The sequence below is a fragment of the Podarcis pityusensis genome (assembly GCF_964106645.2).
Source record: "Podarcis pityusensis genome assembly, chromosome: 2".
NCBI classification, from domain to species: domain Eukaryota; kingdom Metazoa; phylum Chordata; class Lepidosauria; order Squamata; family Lacertidae; genus Podarcis; species Podarcis pityusensis.
This window is the reverse complement of record NC_138029.1, coordinates 1,952,371-1,974,954: the sequence shown is the minus strand read 5'-3', so window position 1 is coordinate 1,974,954 and position 22,584 is coordinate 1,952,371. Positions and strand designations below refer to the sequence as shown.

Below are 22,584 nucleotides of genomic sequence, written 5' to 3'. Positions count from 1 at the left end.
CGGTGCAGCGTGCACGTCCTGGGGGTGGGGCTCGCTGCATGGACCCTCTCCACTGCCTCCCCCTCAGCTGTAGGAAGAGGCGGTGGGCAGACGCAAGCCCCACGCTGCCGTTTCAGGCAGCGCCGAGCCTGCAGGCACTCAAGCCACCACGTCATTCCCAGGAGAGACGCATGGCTCAAACACACTGCAGGCCCTGCGGTAAGTGCCAGCCTCCGTGGTGTGGCGCCCAGTGTTGACTGAACTAAAAAGTTTTGTGAGCCCAATTTTTTTTTTAAAAAAAGTTTTAACTAATATTTTTGTCATTTTGTCACACCCCCACACCCCCACACACTGATGACACCCGGGGCGGTTCACACACCCCTTCCTCTGCCACTGCCCTGGGCTATGACCACCCTAAATGAAGAAAGGTACCTACACAATCACTAACCATTACAAAAGCTGGCTCTGGGTCATGCATCACCTTCAACAAATGAAATGGATTCTCCTACAACCTGTGCCTACTTTATCAAGTAGTCTTTGACATCACCATTTCCCAGACAGTGGACCACTATGGGCCTCAGTCCACTTTCAGGTAGGTCTCCCTTTCAGCTCAGCGCCTCTTCCCTTGATGCCCCCTTGGGGTTGGATGGGTGCCAGCACCAGTGACTCCCCCCATACTGAGCAAAGGTGGCTGGGAGGGAGAGGAGAGAAGGAAGGTTTCCTTCCTGTGAGAGGAAAAGGCCAGAGGAAGGAGGGCTGAAGGAAATTAGAATAAGAGATAAAAAGTTAATTTTAAAAATAACAACAGCAACAATAACTTGGGAATAAAAATGACATTTATAGGAGGAATAAGTGAACATAATAGAAGCAGGGAGAAGGGATGAAAAACACTAGTAGTTCATCAGAGATAAGAAGTGTGAAAGGAGAAGAAATCACAGAGGGGGCAGGGAAAACATTAAAAAACAAAACCTCTCCACTTAAAACCCCTGTGACTGAGTCACCTTGCCTCCAGGGCTAATATCTGTACTTAGCTTGAGGAAAACTGAAGTATGAAACTCCTTGCCATGATAAAATTGCTCTGTCCAAGAAACTAGCAATTTCTAAAAAGTGCTATCAGCAGAAAATGCTGTCAGCAATTGTCAGCTGATTATGCTGAACTCTGCCTCCATCTGCCACCACTTTAGGACGCCCCGCCCCCCGCACCACCAATTTATGATGAGGGACAGCCATCGCTTTCAGCCCTGCCAAGTAGGCCTCTGGGGCAGAAAGTTTCAAAACTCTTGCTTGACATGTTTCAATTCACTCTGCTGGCCTGACTTGGCTCAGGGTTCTGGGCTCTGGCTGGGGACAAAATGATTTTAAAAATGGCCAGGGGTGGCCTTTGCAAAGGAGAATCTGCTGAATCTGTTTTCCTCATAACGTGTAGTTCTGCTCTCAGGCTCTGTGAAAGGTCAATAGCAAATCTATGTGGAAGCAACTTAATTTCTTTGCTTGGACATTTTATCTTAATTTAAATTTATTTATCCCATCCCCAACACCCAGCAAATTCAGAGATGGCTGGAAAATAAAAATAATGCAATAGATAAAATAGGATGTATTGTAGTAAGATTTTCCCCATAGTACTAACTATATGACATAGTATTGACCTTGCGCCAATGGTAAAGATTTGGCAGTCTTTCTCATGCATCTTTTGGCATATCCTGAACCTGTGGGCATCTTTCTGCATCTTATGCTCCCATGGATAGTTGTTGTTTTTTAGCCCCAAAGGAATTCTGTTTTGTACACATGTGTAGGTGTGACATCCAAAGTCTGCAGCATTACACTGCTTGAGGTGTGGTGGAGGAGTAAGAAATGTTCTTCCTTACCTCTGCCCTGAGGATATAAACTCCTCAAATTTGTACACCTCCATCGGAAGCTCGTTTTTCTGCAGGTTCTGAATGAACTCCAGGTACTTTGCCCCAACCTTGTAGGGCTTGCAGATCTCAGTCAGGTTCTGGTATCCTGCAGGGATTCGCTCTGCCTGGGCTTTCTGGAACATGAACATCCTCAAGGTGACCTTAGGGAAACAAAATATGACCATAAATGACTTTTCATCATTCGGAAGTTCAGAACTGGGATTTCTCCTAAATTCTCCTAAACAGTTAATTGATTAATAACTATTTTGAAAAGAACCCTAAATCTAGATATTATAGTTTTCATAAAAATGAAATTTAAATGTAATGTAAAGTTAGCTGAAAACTGCAGTCCTGGAGAAGGACCAAAGACACCTTTCTATTGGCTGCCACAATTATGGCATCACTTCTCTCGTTCCACACCTCCTGCTGATGAAGTTTATAGCTATTCCGTGCTGGTTTCACTCTTTTTTTTTGCTTGAGAGCTCTGCTGTCAGCTGTTAGGGCTCAAAATCAGATTCCTACAACAAGCAAGATGGATGATATTAGAGGGAAGGAAGATGTGGGCTCTGTTCCTCAGCTGCTGTGTGTTTGTCTCCTGTTTTTCTTGTTCACCTGCTTTTACTTTGTTTTTCATCTGCTGGAAGCTTGCACAAGGTGTCCGCACATGTCATTTACATTCCTCCCTTTCTCTCACCTCACTTCAGCTACTCAGTGGTGTTTTGAAGCTGCTAGGCTGCCATAGCTATGCCTCCTCCCATCAGCAAGCTTCTTCTGAGTCCCTGGTGTTGCTGGGAAGGTGTTGCTATTTCCTTGTGCCTACAGATGCTCTCCAACAGCCACAGGCAGGCCAGGACCAGCCAAGGGCAGTGAGGCCTCCTGAAGACATGCACCCTCAGGAAGTGCCCCATGACACCAATCCTTGAGGCTGGCCCCATCTATGATGACGGTTGTCACACACACACATCATGAATAAGTGGAAGGAGGTTGAATCCATCCACCATCTCCATATCCCCACAACTCCTAGGCAGCCCAACTTCTGTCCACATCTCTTTTGAACGCCCAGCCAAGGAGGTTTTCCCCTTGCAACTTCGGAGATGGTCCAGACACCATATAGCACAGCTTCCATTGTCTCTCTTTCCACTTCAGTCTAGTTCTTTCCCTGGATGCTGTTTTCTGTCTTCTGTTCTCCACCTGCCCCCGAAGTCCTCCCCTCTAAAGTCTTCCTCATCTTGGGGCTTGGCTGCGGCAACTAGCAAAAGGAGACTAAAGGAGACTGAAACCCAAATAGAACAAGCTGCAAAATGTATCGAGAATTGCTGGAGAAGGGGAACAGTGAAAATCATGTCAGCCAACAGGAGGTGTTTCCAATCTATTCTGTTGCTAGGCTCACTTTAAACTAAATGTTCCTGAAAACCATAGCAAGCAATGGTAATGATTCTTGTTCCTCCACCCACTGTGTAGTAATAGAATGCAATTCAGACTGATGCTGAAATCGGACAGTTGGAGGTGCCTGTTGTTTTTGAAAACTGCAATATCCAACACAGGTTTTACCTGTTGGTTAATGATGGGAGCTGTAATTAAAATTCCGAGGCTCACAGGTGTCCATAGGCAAGCTGTTGTCTCTCAGTCTCTCCCCCCGCCCCGCCGCCCTCAAATACACAACAGGGGCAAAGCAATGTTGATCATCAGTGTCACAGGGTAATGCTTGCAAATTTATCTAAACACGCCAAAAGCATGGTACAGTGGTACCTCTGGATGCGAATGGGATCCGCTCCAGAGTCCCGTTCACATCCTGAAGCGAATGCAACCCGCGTCTGTGTGTCATGATTCACAGCTTCTGCGCAAGCGCGTGACATCATTTTGAGCGTCTGCACATGCGCAAGCAGCGAAACCCGGAAGTAATGTGTTCCGTTACTTCCGGGTCACCGTGGAGCGCAACCCGAAAACGCTCAACCTGAAGCAACTTTAACCCAAGGTATGACTGTACGTATAAGTTGATGGGATGCTGTCTATGAGTGTTCTGAGGACTTCACCTAAATGCCCTTTGCTGCAATACAGATAATCAGCATTACTTTCCCCGATCATTTCTCTCAAGCCTGTGCATTTCTCCAACTGCAGCAGCTGTGCAAGTCTCTCAAAAGTATTTTCCTTTGTGTCTCTGTGTTTGACCTGCCTGGCTCTTTCGTTCCGTTACTTATGTTGTTGTTCCTCCTCTTTCCTGCTTTTTCTCTCCCTTTCACTTCTTCAACTGCCCTTTTCCAATTCCCTTTTTCCCTTCCAAACAAAGGCCCAAAGTTCTGTTCCGTCCCCTGTCTGCCTTGGCCTCTCATTGGAGAGCTGTGTCCCATCCTTCTCCAGACAGTTCCAGGTGAGGACTGAGAATCCAGCTTCATGGGGGCCAGACAAAAGGGATACATAGGACTCACCTTATTTTTGTGGTGTTAAGTTGCTTTAAACTGCTTCTTAACATTGTGTTTTAACTGCTGTGACCCGCCCTGGGACCTTAGGCCAAAGGATAGGGTAATAATAATAATAATAATAATAATAATAATAATAATAATAATATAAGATCAGCTTGCTGCATCAGACCAATGGTCCGTCTAATTCAGCGTCCTGTTTAGAGCATCCCAGGGGCCAACCAGGGGCCTGTGAGAAATCTGTGGCAAGCTGGATGTGGGCACAACAACACTCTGTCCTGTCTGACTCCCAGCAACAGGCATTCTGAGGCAGATGACCTCTGACAGGGGAGGGGGAACATTGCCAGTGGGCTGGCAGCTGTAGAAGCCTTGTCATCCATGAATTTGTCTAATCCTCTTTCAAAGGCATCCGGGTTGGTGGCCAACACTCCCTCCTGTGGGAGGGAGTTCCATAGTTTAACACTGTGCTGCGTGAAGAAGGACTTTCTTTTGTCTGTCCTGAATCTTCCAATATTCAGCTTCATTGGATGTTGATGAGTTCTTGTGTTATGAGAGAGGGAGAAAAACTTTCTCTCTCCACTTTCTCTATGCCATGCATAATTTTATAAACTTAGAATCATAGAATAGAATCATAGAATCATAGAGTTGGAAGAGACCACAAGGGCCATCGAGTCCAACCCCCTGCCAAGCAGGAAACACCATCAGAGCACTCCTGACATATGGTTGTCAAGCCTCTGCTTAAAGACCTCCAAAGAAGGAGACTCCACCACACTCCTTGGCAGCAAATTCCACTGTCAAACAGCTCTTACTGTCAGGAAGTTCTTCCTAAGGTTTAGGTGGAATCTTCTTTCTTGTAGTTTGGATCCATTGCTCCGTGTCCGCTTCTCTGGAGCAGCAGAAAACAACCTTTCTCCCTCCTCTGTCATGTCACCTCTTACTTGCCTTTTCTCTAAGTCAAAAAGGCCCAACTGCCACAACCTTTTCTCAAAGGGGAGTTGCCCTCTCCCCTTGAGCATTTTATTCCCTTTTTCTGAGATTCTTCCAACAGAGCAGAACTTTACACAGTATTCCAAATGCGGTTGCACCATAGATTTGTAAAACCATTTATGTTAAATAGTGGACAGCCAGACAAGCAGCCTAGTATTTAACGGAAACTGAACTGCAGCAGAATGGAAACAGTTATGACAAATGGAAATTGCTGCCTTCTTACATCCCTAGACCTTTCTGCACTCAAGTTTCCTGCCTCCCTTAATTGGTAGGTAATTAATTGGGGTGAGGCCTCCTTGAGTCACTTCTGTCTTTGTACCTGGAGAAGAGTAGGAAAGGGCCAGGGATATTCCCTCAGCACAGATCACGACTTACCCGCCTCAGCACCTCATCTCCTTGGTACACAAGTTTGCGAATGTGGGAGATGATTCTCTCCCTGACTTTCTCCAGTTCCTGCCGGTGGATGTTAGCATCATAGACGCAGCTTCGATAGACAACTTCCAGTTCCTGAACCTGTGGGCAGTGAAATAAAAACTGAGGGAAGGAATGGAAAGTGCTGACTTGGAGATGAAGGGGGTACTTACACATTTCTGAGGGTACCTGAGGAAGTGCCCTATGTGGATACCTCCACCACAAAAGCCAAATTATGCACCCAAAATAAATTTTGTAAAATTTACTTTAAAACTAAGCTGAAATCATACATGCAGTTTTAGTTTGAGGTTCATTGTCACATAGAAAAACGACGCCGTTTGTTGCAGCCTTCCTCTGATCCCTTTGTTAATTTCCTTTGGAGTTTCAAAGTCACTGGGCAAACCCCAAATTTCCTTCAATATCCACATTAGGCAATCGGCTTCTTGAGAGAGGTTACTCAGGGAGGTAGTTGATAAAAGTCTGAAGAGAGCAGCCAGAAAGTCATGCAATAACCTTTTGGTTACACACAAGCTGAAATCTTCAAACAAAATTAATTTATTATTACTATTACTATTATTATTATTATTATTTTGTTATTTGTACCCTGCCCATCTGACTGGGTTGCCCCAGCCACTCTAGGCAGCTTCCAACCAATATAAAAGCATAATAAAACACCAAACATAAAAAACTTCCCTAAAACAGCTCTTCCTTCAGGTGTCTTCTAAAAGTCAGATAGTTGTTTATTTCTTTGACATCTGATGGGAGGGTGTTCCACAGGGTGGGTGCCACTACTGAGAAGGCCCTCTGCCTGGTTCCCTGCAACCTCACTGCTCACAGTGAGGAACCGGCAGAAGACCCTCGGAGGAAGACTTCAGTGTCTGGGCTGAACAATGGGGGTGGAGATGCTCCTCCAGATATACTGGGCCAAGGCTGTTTAGGGCTTTAACACTTTGAATTGTGCTTGGAAACTCCTCTTCAGAGGAAAGGAGAAACAAAATTCTTCTGGACTGAAACTGCATTTCTTATTGTTAGAGTGACCTGTATATCTTCTGAGTTGACTTTTCCATTGAAATGTGTTACCTAGTGAATTATATAAAGTCTGCACATGTAAATAGCCACCCAGAGTGGCTGGGGAAACCCAGTCAGCTATAAATTATATCTGGGTATAAATAATTTGTTGTTGTTTTTGTTGTTGTTGTACTGGGAGCCCATCTAGATCCTTTAGGACCTGTGTTATATGGTCCCGGTGGCTGCTCCCAGTCACCATTCTAGCTGCCACATTCTGGATTAGCTGTAGTTTTCAAATCACCTTCAAAGATGATTGCAGTAGTCCAAGCGGGAGATAACTAGAACATGCACCATTCCGGTGAGACAGTCTGCGGACAGGGAGGGTCTCAGCCTGCATACCAGATGGAGCTGGTAGACAGCTGCCCCGGACATATAATTGACCTGGGCCTCCATGGACAGCACTTAATAAAAGAATACAATAAAATACTGGCGTATTCTAAAGGGCCTTCTAGGCTTTGCAAACAAAACTGTTTATTACGGTCATAGATGTAGGGTGGAGTACAATCATTTAAAATCTATAAAACATTTTGGAGATCTAAAGAGAAGGTATATATAAAAGACTATAAAAATATAAAAGAAGCTAAAAGAAGGGTTAGGAGCATTAAATGGATAACGGAAAGCATAAAAGTTTAGTATATAAAAGGCTATGACTACAAACAGACCAAAGATAATAGAGATTTTAACCAACTAATACACCCTGTCTTACCAGGGGTGACCAGACCAATAGGCCATCAACCTTTCTGTGTGAGTTGCTTTGTTGTCATTTGGTCTCCCATGCAGAGATCCTCCACACCCAGTTTCGTAGCCCACAAAAACTTGTCATTGGCCCTGTTTCCCAACTCACCTTTGGCATCTGAGTCTTTGCCACACATTTACAGGCTCTTCATTAGGAGGACCTGAATTCCAAAATCCGAGGTCTGAACTAGACCCCAGATTGCAAATGACAAAGGGACAAACTGCATAGGCTTTAGGATCTCAGACTGATACCTTTGACTGCAGCTCATCACGACATCGACGCCGCTTCTCCAGTTGCTTGTTGCCGCTGCCTGCAGTGGTCTGCCATTCTTCTTCTGCTCTGGCACTTAGCACTTTGGCTTTCTCCAGATCCTCGCAGCGCTGGAGGTAGTGGAGCCGTGCCTTCTGCATCGAGGACCTGGAATCATTCTGCAATTGAAGGAGGAGTTACAAGGGCATGTCTGACCAGCTGTGGCTCTGGGTCATTTTTTCATTTAGAAGCTCAGACCTGCATTAGGAGGCATCTAGGGAGCTTTTCTTTCCTTCCTGATCAAAGTGCTAAAACCAAATTGCAATAACCTTTGGGGGAAAAGCACATTTTTGTGGATTTAAAGTGTGTTTCCCGGCTGTAACCCTTCTAAATCAGGCTTGAAAATATCTATAGGCTTAGTGGCCTTGGCAAGTAAAATTTGCTTCCAGTTGATGGAGCAGGAGAAGTATCCTACAACTGGAAGCCCCCCAGAGTGTCATAAATGACGATGGGCTCCTTGCCGCACTGCTTCCCACCCCAAAGAAAACCGCTGAATCAAAGCAAATGTCAATGAAGTTTTTTCCAGATTAATGCTTGTTTTGATTTATGGCTAGAGAGTGGATTTTCTGGGAGAAAGGGGTGGGTGAAGAGCAAAACCACTCAGACCTATGACTAGTAAGCAGGGGACAAGCAAAGAAACCCTCGGACCTATGCTTTTTAAAGTGTCTTTTAAGAAGCACAAGTCTGGATGAGCCCTGAAGGAGGTATCTCTGGGAACTGGGCAAGCAAAACCTTTTGTGAGCTAGTAACTAATTAGCAAAAACAAAAAGCTACATTGGAAGTAGCTCAACATGGGTGGCCATCCAGCATTACTTGCAGATTCATTCTATATTTGTCATCGGCTTATCAGGCTTGGTTCCCCCCCTGTCCACACCATAGGAAACAGCAGCTGCACAAACAGCACCTCACAGGAGTTGCTCACATTACACTTCTAATCACATTTAATAGACATGGAGGTAGAAGAGCAGCGGGAGAAGCAGGGGAAGTCAGTGCAATCTAAATACCAATAGACGAGCGTATTTGAAATTATTCACTATATTGAGTGCATGCTATAATTCCTTTCAAAAACTTAACAGCACTGAACAGCCTGTATCATGTGTTTTTCAATTGTCCTGGTGCCTAAACACTCACTGGCCAGAGCACAGGAAGGCAAAATCCAGCAGTGTTGCATTGAATTTTCATGAATATGTACTTCAGTATTATGCAAATGTAGATGACATGACTGTCAATGGGAGTTTGGTTGATTTGCTGTGTTCTACCAGATTCAGTACAGTGGTACCTCGGGTTACACATGCTTCAGGTTACATATGCTTCAGGTTACAGACTCCGCTAACCCAGAAATAGTACCTCGGGTTAAGAACTTTGCTTCAGGATGAGAACAGAAATCATGTTCTGGTGGCACGGCATCAGCGGGAGGCCCCATTAGCTAAAGTGGTGCTTCAGGTTAAGAACAGTTTCAGGTTAAGAAAAGACCTCCGGAACGAATTAAGTACTTAACCCGAGGTACCACTGTAGTCTCCTAATGGGGTCTGTTATGCTGCAACCAGGGACAAAGCTTGCCTGGTCCATGGTGATTAGTTTGTGTAGGAAGATTTTTAGGCGGTTAGCCAGGATTGATGTGATTGATTGATTGATTGATTGATTGATTGATTTATCAATGAGACTGGGCGGTATGATTCTATTTTGAGGCTATCTTTGGGTGGCTTTAGGATAGAAACTATTTTGGAAGAGGTTCAGGTTTTAGGGATGGGGAGCTCTTTTGTGATGTCGTTAAATAGGCAGGTCATGTAAGGCATCAGGGGTTCTTTGAATTTTTTGTAGAATTCTGCTGTATAGCTATCTGGGCCTGGGGCTTTGTGTGGTTACAGGTTTTTGAATACTGTCTCTATTTCCTGTGGGGTGATAGGGCTGTGCATGAATTCTTGTTCCTCTGCAGTTAAGGTTGGCATGGCCAGTCCTGTTAGGAATCTTCTGATTTCCTGTTGCGGGTTGCGGGAGGTGTATGGCGTAAAATTCAGTAGTAGTAGTAGTAATAAATTTATTATTTATACTCCACCCATCTGGCTGGGTTTTCCCAGCCACTCTGGGTGGCTCCCAATAGAATATTAATAATAAAAGTGATAAAATATCAAACATTAAAAACTTCCCTAAACATGGCTGCCTTCAGATGTCTTCTAAAAGTCAGATAGTATTCAGCAAATTCTGAGGTTATTTCTTTGGTGGAGGATGTTATGTTACCATGTGTTTTTTTATGTGACACAGTGTATTCTTTTCTTTTTTTTTTAAGCGTTTATTAATTTTCCAATAAAAACATCCAATTAACATATCAAATCAGATCCAATAAAAATAAAAAACTAAAATAAAAAAGGTCCAATTGTCTTCCAAATTGTAATAATTTTGTTTTGACTTCCCATGGTCTGAATTTCGAAGCGCATTCAACATCATAGTCCTGCCTCTCATCATCCTCAATGTTATTCATAATTCCATGTTCCATTTTTCCCTTCCACATTTTGACTCTGGTTCTACGATCCTCATTCATGTCAGAAAACCGATATTTTTTTTTCTATGGAGTGCAGATTTGTCCGTATATTGTACTCCTTCATCGCACTGTTTTTTCATCGCACCGCTTCATTTAATTGCATCCAATTTCAAAGTTCTGTCCAGCTCTTTGAGAGTTGTTATTTTGGCAGCTCCCAGATCGTTAATCTTTCCCGTCCAGGTGTTATCAAAGAAACAGAGAGAAATTTCCTTCTGTACCCTCCTCGTTGATTTACCTTAAACAGACTGTTTGCAATGTAGCCATATATCAGACAGTTAGCAATTGGCCTTTGGAATCTTCCCAGTCCCCCCTCCGGGCCCTAGAGGGGGACTGCCAGACATCCATTTAGCCCTCTCTCTCGCTCGTAATCAAAAAAACATCTTTTTGCAAACAGTTGTATATGCAGTATTGTTTCCAGCCTTTATAACCAACCATCCGTTAGCTCCTGTTTCTCTTAATCAGGGAGGTATTTCAGATATTCAATAACGACGTGGTGGGAGACGCCATTTTGTCCTTTGTTTTCGTCTTTAACAGACATTTCCGGTCTTAGAAGAGAAGTGGCTGCGAGTAGATCCCAATTATATATGAAAGTCCATCTGAACTCACTTTTTGAAGAGCAATTTAAGTTCTTAATGAGACTTGGCATGCATTACGGATTGTTGATGTTAAGGATAAAAGAATGTTTTTTTTACATACCAAGCCCCTCCACATTCCAAACGTCATGATGAGGATCTCTTTGAAGTTCGATCTTTTGCACCAGAGACTGTACATACTGCAGGTTTTTCCCAGCTTCTTCAATTCAGAGCGTGTCTGTTTGTTTTCCAAATCTTTATATTTTCCCAAACAGATGCGTCCGGCTATGGGGTGGTGTCGCAGGAGTGTCAGCCGTCCCTAGCTCCGTGACCCAGTGCCCCTGTCGTCTGCCACATCGGCAATCTGGGGCAGACCGTGGGTCGTTGAGACAGTCCTCCCCTGCCCTGGGGAGGCTGCCAGGGCTAATTACCCCCATATCAGCCCTAAATTATCGGAACAGCTGAAGTCCGATTGTGTGGGATCAGCCATTTTCCACTGCCGGAAACAGGAAGCCGTGACACAGTGTATTCTTATTCTGAGTGATCTTTTCCTGCATCTGTTTGCTAATAGTCTGGAGTTCTTCCCCCCATATTCGTAAAAGCGTTGTTTAGAATATAGGATGTTAATCATTGTTTTATTGATTTCTAGAAAGTTTATTTTCCTTCTTTTTTGTTCTATGAGTTTAAGGAGTTTTTTGGCTTCTGTTTGTTTGTAGTGTGATGAGAGGGTTGTAATGTCTTGTTCGAATTTATCAATTTTTGAGGAGGTTTTTTTTTTTAATGGATGCCCTCTTCTTTATGAAGGCTCCTCTGTTGACTGCTTTCATTGTGTCCCAAAGGAAGGGGGTTGTAATGTCAACCACATCATTGTCCTTAAAGCAGTTCTGGAGAGTTTTCAAGAGACTCTCTCTAGCTAGTTGGTTTGTGGTTAGGATGGGGCTGAAGGATCATGATGAGATAGTTTGTGCTTGTTCTCCTATTTTGAGGGTAGCTTCTACTGGGGCATGGTTTGTGATTTTAATGTTACCAATGTTTGCTGTTTCTACTGGGGGATCAGACCTTGTGTGAGCAGAATGCTGTCCAATCTGGACATTGAGACAAGACGGGCCAGTCCCTCCCCCCATGGCAGCTGCAGTGGCATGGAGACCAGCCAAGCCACACAGTTGGTGCTGGCGGTCCTCAGGAGCCCTGCACAGCTGTGGCACTCGCCACCTTGCCTTGCTGGAAGTCAGCCATGTATGGCTTTTAATTAAAGTTGACAGAGAAAGGCATGTAATGCCTTTGAGAGCACCTCTGGCTACGGTCCTTGGGACGAAAAAGGATCACAGACCCTCCAAGTGTCTTTCTTTTCCAGGGACATCCCTAATTTAGAGAAGTCATCCTGGTTTCTGATTTGATCCTGGTTGGAATGTCCCACTTTTCCTTAGAATATCCCTATTTTCATTGGAGAACTATTGGGGGGTATGGAGTTATCCAACCCCCGAGCCTCTGAAGGGAAGTTTTTTAATGTCTAGTGTTTTATTATATTTTTATATCTGTTGGAAGCTTCCCAGAGTGCTGGGGCAACCCCAGTAAGATGTGTGGGGTATAAATAGTCAAATTATCATTATGGAATGGGATATCCGTATTTTCTTTTTTAAAATTTTATTTATGCTTTCACAATATTCTACATTATTCGACTTCCCCACACACCCCTCCATGGGTTCCTTTTTACTCTTAGTTGTGCTACATATCTTTATACCCCTTTTAATTGATTTAGCTGCTGTTCATATATCTATTCCTACTTGGAGATTTATGTAACTGTTATACAGGTGAAACTCAGAAAATTAGAATATCGTGGAAAAGTTCATTTAGTTCAGTAATTCAACTTAAAAGGTGAAACTAATATATGAGATAGACTCATGACATGCAAAGTAAGATATGTCAAGCCTTTATTTTTTATAATTGTGATGATCATGGCGTACAGCTGATGAAAACCCCAAATTAACAATCTCAGAAAATTAGAATATTAAATGAAATCAGCAAAACAAGGATTGCAAATATTGGACCTCTGAGAAGTAGAAGCATGTACTTGGTTTGGGCCCCTTTTGCATCCATTACTGCCTCAGTGCGGCGTGGCATGGATGCTATCAGCCTGTGGCACTGCTGAGGTGTTATGGAAGACCAGGATGCTTCAATAGCAGCCTTCAGCTCTACTGCATTGCTCGGTCTCATGTCTCTCATTTTTCTCTTGGCAATGCCCCATAGATTCTCTATAGGGTTCAGGTCAGGCGAGTTTGCTGGCCAATCAAGCACAGTAATCCCATGGGCATTGAACCAGGTGTTGGTACTTTTGGCAGTGTGGGCAGGTGCCAAAGTCCTGCTGGAAAATGAAGTCAGCATCCCCATAAAGCTCATCTGTGGAAGGATGCATGAAGTGCTCCAAAATCTCCTGATAGATGGCTGTGTTGACTGTTGACTCTGGACTTAATGAAGCACATTGGACCAACACCAGCTGATGACATGGCTCCGCAAATCAACACAGACTGTGGAAACTTCACACTGGACTTCAAGCATCTGGCATTGTGTGCCTCCCCATTCTTCCTCCAGACTCTGGGTCCTTGGTTTCCAAATGAGATGCAAAAGCTGCTCTCATCAGAAAAGAGATTTGAGTAGTTGATCATCACAATTATATTAGTTTCACCTTTTAAGTTGAATTACTGAAATAAATGAACTTTTCCATGATATTCTAATTTTCCGAGTTTCACCTGTAATTCTTTAAATATTCTCCAAAGTTTTCCTACTCGTCTCTTATGGTATGTTCATCCTGACTTCTTATCTTTGCAGTCAATATTGCTAACGCCACATATTCTATTATCTTATTCTGCCAATCCTCTTTCGTTGGTCTGTTTTAGCCTTCCACATTTGTACATAGGCTATTCTGGCTGCAGCGGTTGCATAAAGAAAAAGATTTAATACATTCCTAGGTCTCTCAGCCTCTATTATACCCAAAAGGAACATCTCTGGGTCTTTTGAAAATGGCAACTTTAGCATTTTTTAAAATTTCTGTGTATATCTTCTCCCAATATTCCTTAGCTTTCTTACATCCCTACCACATGTGTATACATGTCCCCTCTGTTTCTTTGCATTTCTAACACCCTTTTATACATTTTGACCAATTTAGTTGGGGTGATGTCAGGGAACTGCCATCAGTGCCGGAGGGAGAGAGAGAGCTCCAGAGGGATCCCAGAGAGCGTCATGGGATTGGGAGAGGCAGCCCATCTTCTGGGGAAGGGAATCAGCTCAGTTCCAGTGGAGAAGGGGGGCAGATGGGGGAATCTGAGAGGGAGTCACATGACTCCTTGCCTGGGACCAGTGGGGGGAGGAAGGGTCCTCCGCTGCCTACGCCTTCCTTGCGCAGAAGGCTTCCGCGCAGGGAAAGTAGGAGGCGACTGGGCGTGAAAGAACTTCTTTGCTGGAAGAAGTTTAAGAAACGCCCACTGACGGATTCTGCCAGCGATTGAGACAGCCACGGGTGAGTGGCTGTCCGGACAGAAAAGGTTCACTTAGGCAACCGAGCCAGGTGTGGGCACCGGCGTACGCATGAGCAACCCCTTGAACCACCACAGGTGAGGCCCCCTTTTCTATTGGAGAAATATTGCAGGGTAAGGGATGACAGATAAGAAGACTTGAAAGTGTTGGTGAGACTGTCTTTCTTTGAGCACAGGGGTTACAGGGATGATGTGAACTTGCATGGAAGCCCTGGGACAAGCTCCTAGTCTAGGCATAGGCAAACTCGGCCCTCCAGATGTTTTGGGACTACAACTCCCATCATCCCTAGCTAACAGGACCAGTGGTCAGGGATGATGGGAGTTGTAGTCCCAAAACATCTGGAGGGCCGAGTTTGCCTATGCCTGTCCTAGTACTTCCCCAAGCCTCCACTTTCATATCAATCCCAGCATGCATTGCCCAGGAACCAGCTGAGAAATACTGCATAGCCCACGCCCACCTGAAAGGGGACTTCCCAGTGATTGCAGCTTTTTCCCTCCCCACCCCCCCACCACGATCCTTTCCTAGATCTGCTCTTACCATCCTTTTCTGCTCCTTCTGCCACTGATCTTTGAATTCCTTCCGCCATTTCTCAATTTCATTCCTCTTCGCCGAAAGAGGCTGCAAGGCAAGGTGGGGTGCAGGAAGTGAGATCTCCAGCAGTAGGTTTCATTATTTACAAATCTATGGCATCCAGGAGACACCACGAGTGACCAAGGGACCTGGGCAAATCAGCAGAATGGATTGCAAGCCCAAGAGAGATTTTAGTTGCTGCATTTGTAAAATGGTGTCTCATCTAAGCTGAGAAACACTGTACCTGATAGTATTCCTTCATTTGCAAAATCCCAGCCGTCTCTATGGCCAAGTTCCCTGCCCTGATGTCATGCTCCATGGTCATGGTGTACAGAGTCTGTAAGGGCATACAAGTCTGAAAAGACAAAAACACAGAGCCAATGGGTTCTAGGACTGAGAGTGTTGGGACTGGAACAAGGATGTTTGGGTTCAAATCCCAGCTTACAGGGAATGCTCAGTCTCCCTATTAGCACAGCGATGAAAGAAGACCTCCTATCTCACGTATGTGGCACTGCTCTGCCGGTTTCATTTGCTGGCTCAATGCAGTAACCATGGCATATGTGAACAGCTCACCCCGTGGATCAGCCACGTCACGTGGCAAGTGTCCACATCAGCACTGCAACTGGCTTTCGAGACTTTTGAAGCACCAGAGCCAATCCACAAAACTAGCTGCATACCACACAGAAGTGGTTTTCAGCAACAACTCCTCTGCCTGCTTAAAGGAGAAAGCAGAGAATCAAGCTTTAGGAGTTCTAGCTGCAACTTAGCCCAGCCATATTAGAAGCTAGTGTCATGGCACTACGATACAGTCAAACCTCAATTGTCAAATGTAATCCACTCTGGAAGACCATTCGACTTCCGAAACGTCCGACAACCAAAAATTGAAAGCAGAAGCCTCAATACAATAGGGAAACTCAAAACGGAAGCCGTGTCAGAAGTTCAGCTTCTGAAAATTGTTTGAAAACAGTTACTTCCGGGTCTTTGGCATTCGGGAGCCAAAACATTTGAAAACAGAGCCATTTGAGAACAGAGGTTTGAGTGTACAACATAGAACAGGGACAGGGAACTATGTGGTGCTCCAGATGTTGTTGGGCTCCAACTCTCATCAGCCCCCCCCCCCCCCAGCATGGCCAATGGTGAAGGATGGTGGGAGTCGCAATCCAGCAACACCTGGGGGTACCAGGTTGCCCATCCCTGACATACAGAGGATGCTGGTTGCTTCTCAGAGCTGCAGGAATGAAACAGACATGAAATTAATGCTAATAGCATGGTGTAATGCACATAAGAGTTAATTTTGCTCTGTCAAGTAGAGAGGCTAGCTTTCAAGTGTGTCATGTCCACTAACTAGCTGATGAGAACATAATACCAGAAAATAACAGTTGCCTTTGGGTGCTGCGTTATTGGAAGTGTCACCCTGGAACACTTGCCCTTGCATGGGTGAATTCATCTTTATACGTACTGGGAAAATGGTACCTGTAAACATGGGGGGGGGGTACACACACACACCTTATACATTTAGGCTCTGCATGGGAGAGACTAGCAAAGACCCTACAGATCAGACAACGTAGGGCAATACCGAAACTAATGAAGTCCCAGAAGGGAGCAACTAGGAAACAATACCTGTGGGAAAATGGCACTCCTGCCAGCATCAGCAATCTTCAGGATGTTCTTTGCAAACTCAGTTTCTATGAACAGAAAACAACAATAGACTGAATTTCCAAAGGAAACATATAGTAGGAGCAGAGAGCTTCTTTCTATGTAGCCACAAAAACATGGGATTTTGGAAAGCTGCTCCTACCTTGTGGCAAGATTCATGGAAAGAACTGTGTGTTGGAGTGTTGTGGGTATCAAGGAGTTAAACACTGTGCTTATAGGGAATGCTGACTCAGCAGCATGTGATGACTAAGCATCATGGGGCGTAGCCTAATTGATTCCTTGCCAGCTAGCATAAAGAGGCAAGGTTGTCTTCAGGTGATGGCTTCTCCCTGAATGTAATTCCACCTGTTTCTTGTGTATCCTTAATGTACCAAGACTGCTTTACAATGCTGCAAGACTGCAACTGAATAAAGCCTTACTGAAAATCCAGCTGGATTCCCGAATGCTTCTTGTGGGGCTCTTGTATGTCGCAACACTGTGTACCCATTCTAATGTCATCTTCTGCTGCTGTTTTGGCCAGGATTGCTTGTGGTGACATTTTTTATGGCTGCCTAATGTGGAAATATATCACCTGGATTTTAACTTAAAAGAGTCTGTGTTAGAGGAGAGTTTGGAGGGTCTGCTGGCCTGTTTAGGTCATGGATAATGCAAAACCAGCCTCACCGTAATTCAGGCGTTTGTCAACCCAGGTCAAGAGTTCCTTGACGTATTTGCACCACATCTTGGCATAGCCTAGGGCTGCTTCCACGCCACCAGTGCACTTGATCAGCATCTCGTCGGCCTCTTCAGCTGAGAAAATTAATTTGCAGGTTTCAGGAAGCAGCTGCAGAAGAAGTCCCTGTGGCTGACCACCAGCACTCAGCAGCGTGAGGAGGCAAACAAGTCTCCATTGGTCAGGTCATCAGTCAAAGCCAGACTTGGTGTCTAGCCGCTCTGCTCATTGGACCACAGGAAGCCCATTGGCTTCCAGGAGACCAAACATCTTTACCAGCCTCTTGCTTTACTCTACCCCCTCCTCCGCTGATTGGTGATTGGCCTTTTCAATCCCTGTAGCTTCTCCTTCCTTGTAACATGCACTGCCATTGTAACAAAGTGCCCCGCGTGTGTGTCTCTTGCAGCACCTGCTCCATGTCTTCCGCCTTCCTGATGCTTGCCTTGCTCCTGAGCCAGACAAGCCTTTCTCTAGTTACTAGCAGTGCTGCTACCTTCATCTCTTTGGGTACTTCCAGATGGAGCCCTAATATTGTAAATAGGTTATTCAGATATCATTAAAGGGGTCATTGGCAACAGGTTTGTTGTTCTTGATCCAAGTTAAATGGGGTGGTGAAATATGGATTGGTATTTTGGATGCCAACCAAAACAGAGAAGGTCCTCAATAATATAAGAAACAACAGACAAAATCACAGGAACCTCTGGAAAGAATGACAGGGGTATAAAATCTTATTTGTAAGTGTCCAGCAACATTGGGAGGGATTTTCATACTTAAGGAGCACCAGTCTCCCAATGACTCATCCTTTGGACATGCCCTTCTTGTCATCTGTTTGTGCTACTGTTCTGGAACTAATGAGTTCTCCAACCTACAGTTTCATTTTTCTCCCTGGCAACTTGGTCCTTCAGCCAGGCTACCTAGCCAAAAAGACCAGTTCTCACAATGAGAGGCCTTTCTTCTGTAGGAGGGCAAAGGACCCCACCTGTGTGAGACATCACACTGAATGTCTGGCTTTTAAGGGTGTGTACATACTTAATAGTGATTGCTCTTAATTCCAGAGCACTTCCCTCTTTGACTCCCTTTTACATATGTCTTTAATACAGTAATGCTTAAACGTGACTTTGATCCCATGAATCAGTGAGTAGGAATCTGTCATTTAGGGTGGAAAAATCACAAAACCTAAGCAAGTTCTTCCAAGGCAAGGTTTGTTCCAACACCTGACCTACATAATCGCATGCCTCCCAGGAAGGTCATCCTCATGTTGCCACCATTCAGCCATTAAACTGCCTCTAAACAGTTCTGAAACAAGAGAAAGGGGAGAGGGAGTGCCAGCAATCTCCTCCCCCTTCCAGATGGAAGTAGTGATGGGGGAAGCAACCAAAGAATGTGTTTCCTCACAACAGGTTGTGGGTAGCCATGCTGTTAAGTGAAAATATAACCAGAGGGTGGGCTTTTGTAATTGAAAAAAACATCATTTAATTGACACATCCTCCATGAATTCATCAGATCTCCTTTTCAAAGCCATCTAAGCTACTGATTATCGCCACATTGTGTGATGGTGAACTCCATAAATTAATTGTGCATTTTGTGGAGAAGGACTTTCTTTTGTCTGTCCTGCATGTCCTGCCATTCATGATGCCAAAAACTTACAAGAGTCCTCAAGCCTAGCAGCAGATGTAAAATGACAGTGGCAATCCAAACTGAATTTGGCCACCTTTGTTTAACCTCCCTTGTCCTGTTACCTGACATGTTCCCTGGTTCTCCTGCTTCCGAACTTCCTTCACATTTATAGAACGCTTCATCTGTCTGTGAAACAAAGAGATGATAACATTTTTGAGAATGTTTTTAAATGGGCGAATAACCCCCAAATGCACAGCCCCCCATTTTAAAGCTTCATTTGGTTTGTTTAACACAACTACAGTGCTTTAGGGCTCTTCCAGCTTCTGTTTGCCCCATTGCTTTCTCGAGAGGAAACCCATTCTTCACACTGAATCAGAACAAAGGTCAACCAGCTTTTCTCCAGGTGGACATTGGCTCCCATTTAGCACTTAAAGAGCAAGTTTTCCTGGGGAAAGCAGCAGGGCAAGTGGAAACCCACTTGTGCTTTCTAGGAATGGGGCAAGTGGAAGTGTAGGCGAGCCCTTCATTTTGCCAAAGGGCATGAGGTGCAGACTGTGCACCTCAGACCCACCCACATAATCTGCTTCTGATGCAAAAACTTGGGAAGAAGGAGATGGTCATAGCTGTCAACTTTTCCCTTTTCTTGCGAGGAATCCTATTCGGAATAAGGGAATTTCCCTTTAAAAAAAGGGAAACTTTGACAGCTATGCAGATGGTAGAAGGCAAGTGATAAAATCCAAAACCTCACAAGATAGCTGAAATATCCTGCAGTGTCGTCTCAGACACCTTTCACACCCTTTGAGCTAAAAAGTGATATTAAGCTAATTTCTCACTATTTGGGGATCCATAAGGATCTGTGCCTTGGATCCACAATTTTACACCATGGCAGCACTAGACCAAAGCACAGGATCTGTGATTTTTGCAGTCTTGTCAATGAGACAGATATGATTTGTGATTTAATGGTAATTTGGGAAGGAGGAGAAAACTTCTTTAAAAAATTATGCCGTTTCCAGTGTTTTGCTGGATCTTTGCACACGTACACTGCCCCTTCTCTTCCTTCTACTCTCTCCAATTACATTTTCTCTTTCTTGACCACTTTCTCCCCCCGCCCCTCCCCACAAGCTCCCAGAATCTTCCCTTTCTCCTGCTTTCAGCTTAAGTGCTGGTCTGAGCTTTGAAAAGCACATGCAGCAGAAAAGAAGCAGATGAAGGTGAGAGCCTTCCAACTTTCTCCTCCAGCTGCACAGGACTTTTCGAGGGGAAGAAAGGCAGCCAGCCCCCTTCTCCCCTGTTAATGCAAGGGACAGTGAGTGGTGTGTGGAAGTTCTCAAGGGGGCCACCGCACCCATAGGCACCATGTTGGCTACCCATTTTGCTAGTTTTGTGGTATTAGACTTTATGGGGGAGTTTATCATGCAAAGGAAGGGATTTGGTTACTTTTGAACTGTTGGAACAAATTAGCTTTTCACAAATGCACTAATAGTTTTTCATTCCAGTGTGACAGAGCTTAAAGTGTGACAGAGCTTACATTTCAACATACCTGTAGTTTTTCCGTCTGCAGGTTTGAGATTCCACTATCATTGTCATTAACATCATCAATGAACATATCAACTGCCCTGCAAATTAGAAAGAGCCAACAAGTAATATTACACACACGGCAGAAGTAAAGGTTCTCCACCAGAACCATACAACACAAAATGGGCCATACAACACAATATTATGCAGAATGGTGTAGCTGCCTTGAGTGGCAGATTTTAGGAGCCATTACTGAGTGGCAAATCCTCCTTTATTTATTATTAGATTCTTATCTGGGAGAACGGTAGCATTTGGATTTTTCCACCCCAAAAACCAGAGTATTTGGGGTCATCCTGACTGAGCAAGATGTGCACTGACAAATTCATTTTTTTTCTGGTAAAATGTACAACATATGTGCTCTCAATAGGGAGTCATAATCCATTGTGACTCCCTGCTTATATGCACAAATGATGGCAATGACACACAGGTATTTGCCTTCTGGCAACATGAAGCAGTCCTCCATTGCTGCTTGTTCATCAGTTTGAAAGCCTTCCTTCTAAAATCTGCAATGGCAGCATATCAAGAAATGCAACTATTCCCTAAAGTTATGACCATATAAACAAAAGTAGCTTGTCAGACAAGCTGGTTTGATAGAGACAAAAGTTGCATGAAACTCCAGAAACCTTGATTTTCTCTCTCCCCCAAGGTCAAGCAAACCCAGCAGTAGCATCAACTGTGTGGGGCTGGTTGCATTTCCACAGAACAATTTTAGTTGATCCTGCTTCCATTGAAACTGCATTCCTTTGATTTGTTCCCAAAGTAAATTACTCCTGATGTCATTATTCTCTGCTGCGGAATTATCTATTGCCATCATCTTCATTAATCAATTAGTTTCTATAGAGTTACCTCAAGACAATGTACAATGGAAACATCAATAAACAGTTGCTGGGGGTGGTGGGGGTACCAGCAGTTGTGTTTAAAACAAAACTAAAACCATACCAAAGCAAAAACCCATTTAGCCAACTGGAAAAGCCTATAAAGCCTCAGTTTGTTTCTGGAAAGTGTGGATATTGGGCACCTGTTGACATTGGGCATCTCAACAGGAACGCTATTCCACAGAGCAGGGGCAGCCACACAAAAAGCCCTGCCCAGAGTTACCGCAGAGAAAACTTTGGAAACCTTTGGCACTGAAAGGGTAAATTCTCCTGCATGCTGCAGTGATCTGCTGGGTGAGATATAAGGTGGTCTCTCAAGCTCCCTGGTCCTGAGCTATAGAGGGGTTTATATCTTCATACCTACACCTTGAACTTGGACTGGCAGCAGCTTGGCAGCCAGAAAAAAATCTCCCAAGCGGTGTGTTATATGCTGCCGGTGGTTTGCTCCCGCATTCTGCAGCGGCTGCAGCCTGTGGACCAACCCCAAGGGCAGCCCCATGGAGTGCACTAGAGTAGTGCAACCACGAGGTTACCAGTAAATGGTCAAGTTATCCCAGTCCAAGAATGGCCACAGCTGTCTTACCAATCAAGCTGGTAAAAGGCACTCCTAGCCACGGAGGCACCTGCACCTCAAACTTTAAAAAACCAAAAACCAAAAATAACATAAAGTACATGTCTGCTACCAACACCTTAGGGCCGATCAGTTTGCTTGAAGGATCCCCTTACCCCAGTCAGCCATCTGGATCTGCCCAACTCGCACTGTTGCAGGTGTGCCAGAATAGCTGTTCTGCATTTGTAAGGAACCCATATTTTGGTGTCACAGCTCCTAAACCCCAGAACTCCCTGCCCGTTGACTTTAGGCAGGCTCCTTCCCTGTATTTTTTCCAGTACCCGCTAAAAACTTTTCCATTTGGGCAAGCCTACCCAGACATGTAAAGTTGATGGGTATTTAACCCATAATGTTAGCTTAGAATGTATACTTTTAACTGTTGATTTTATTCATTTTGCTTTTTATAGCATGTTTCTAACACTGATTTTTATTGACAATTTAAATGTATGTTTTATATTATTTGAAAAGTGCTTAGAGGTTTTATTTCCATTTAAGCAGTATATAAATTTTGTTAAATAAATAAAA

General features: G+C 44.3%; 1 protein-coding gene across 5 annotated transcripts in view; it reads right to left on the bottom strand.

Annotated features, from left to right (window-relative positions):
* The window catches only part of GMIP (GEM interacting protein), a 91,615-nt gene that overhangs the window by 23,341 nt on the left and 45,690 nt on the right, over positions 1–22,584 (bottom strand). For all 5 annotated transcript variants that reach the window (XM_080996114.1, XM_080996117.1, XM_080996116.1 and 2 more), the window contains exons 3-11: positions 20,540–20,615; positions 19,122–19,185; positions 17,334–17,459; positions 16,635–16,699; positions 15,259–15,369; positions 14,982–15,062; positions 7,745–7,921; positions 5,654–5,791; positions 1,845–2,035 (exon numbers count right to left, since the gene is read on the bottom strand). In XM_080996114.1, coding sequence (XP_080852240.1) covers positions 1,845–2,035; positions 5,654–5,791; positions 7,745–7,921; positions 14,982–15,062; positions 15,259–15,369; positions 16,635–16,699; positions 17,334–17,459; positions 19,122–19,185; positions 20,540–20,615 — 1,029 coding nt within the window. The remainder of the gene's footprint in view (positions 1–1,844; positions 2,036–5,653; positions 5,792–7,744; positions 7,922–14,981; positions 15,063–15,258; positions 15,370–16,634; positions 16,700–17,333; positions 17,460–19,121; positions 19,186–20,539; positions 20,616–22,584) is intronic.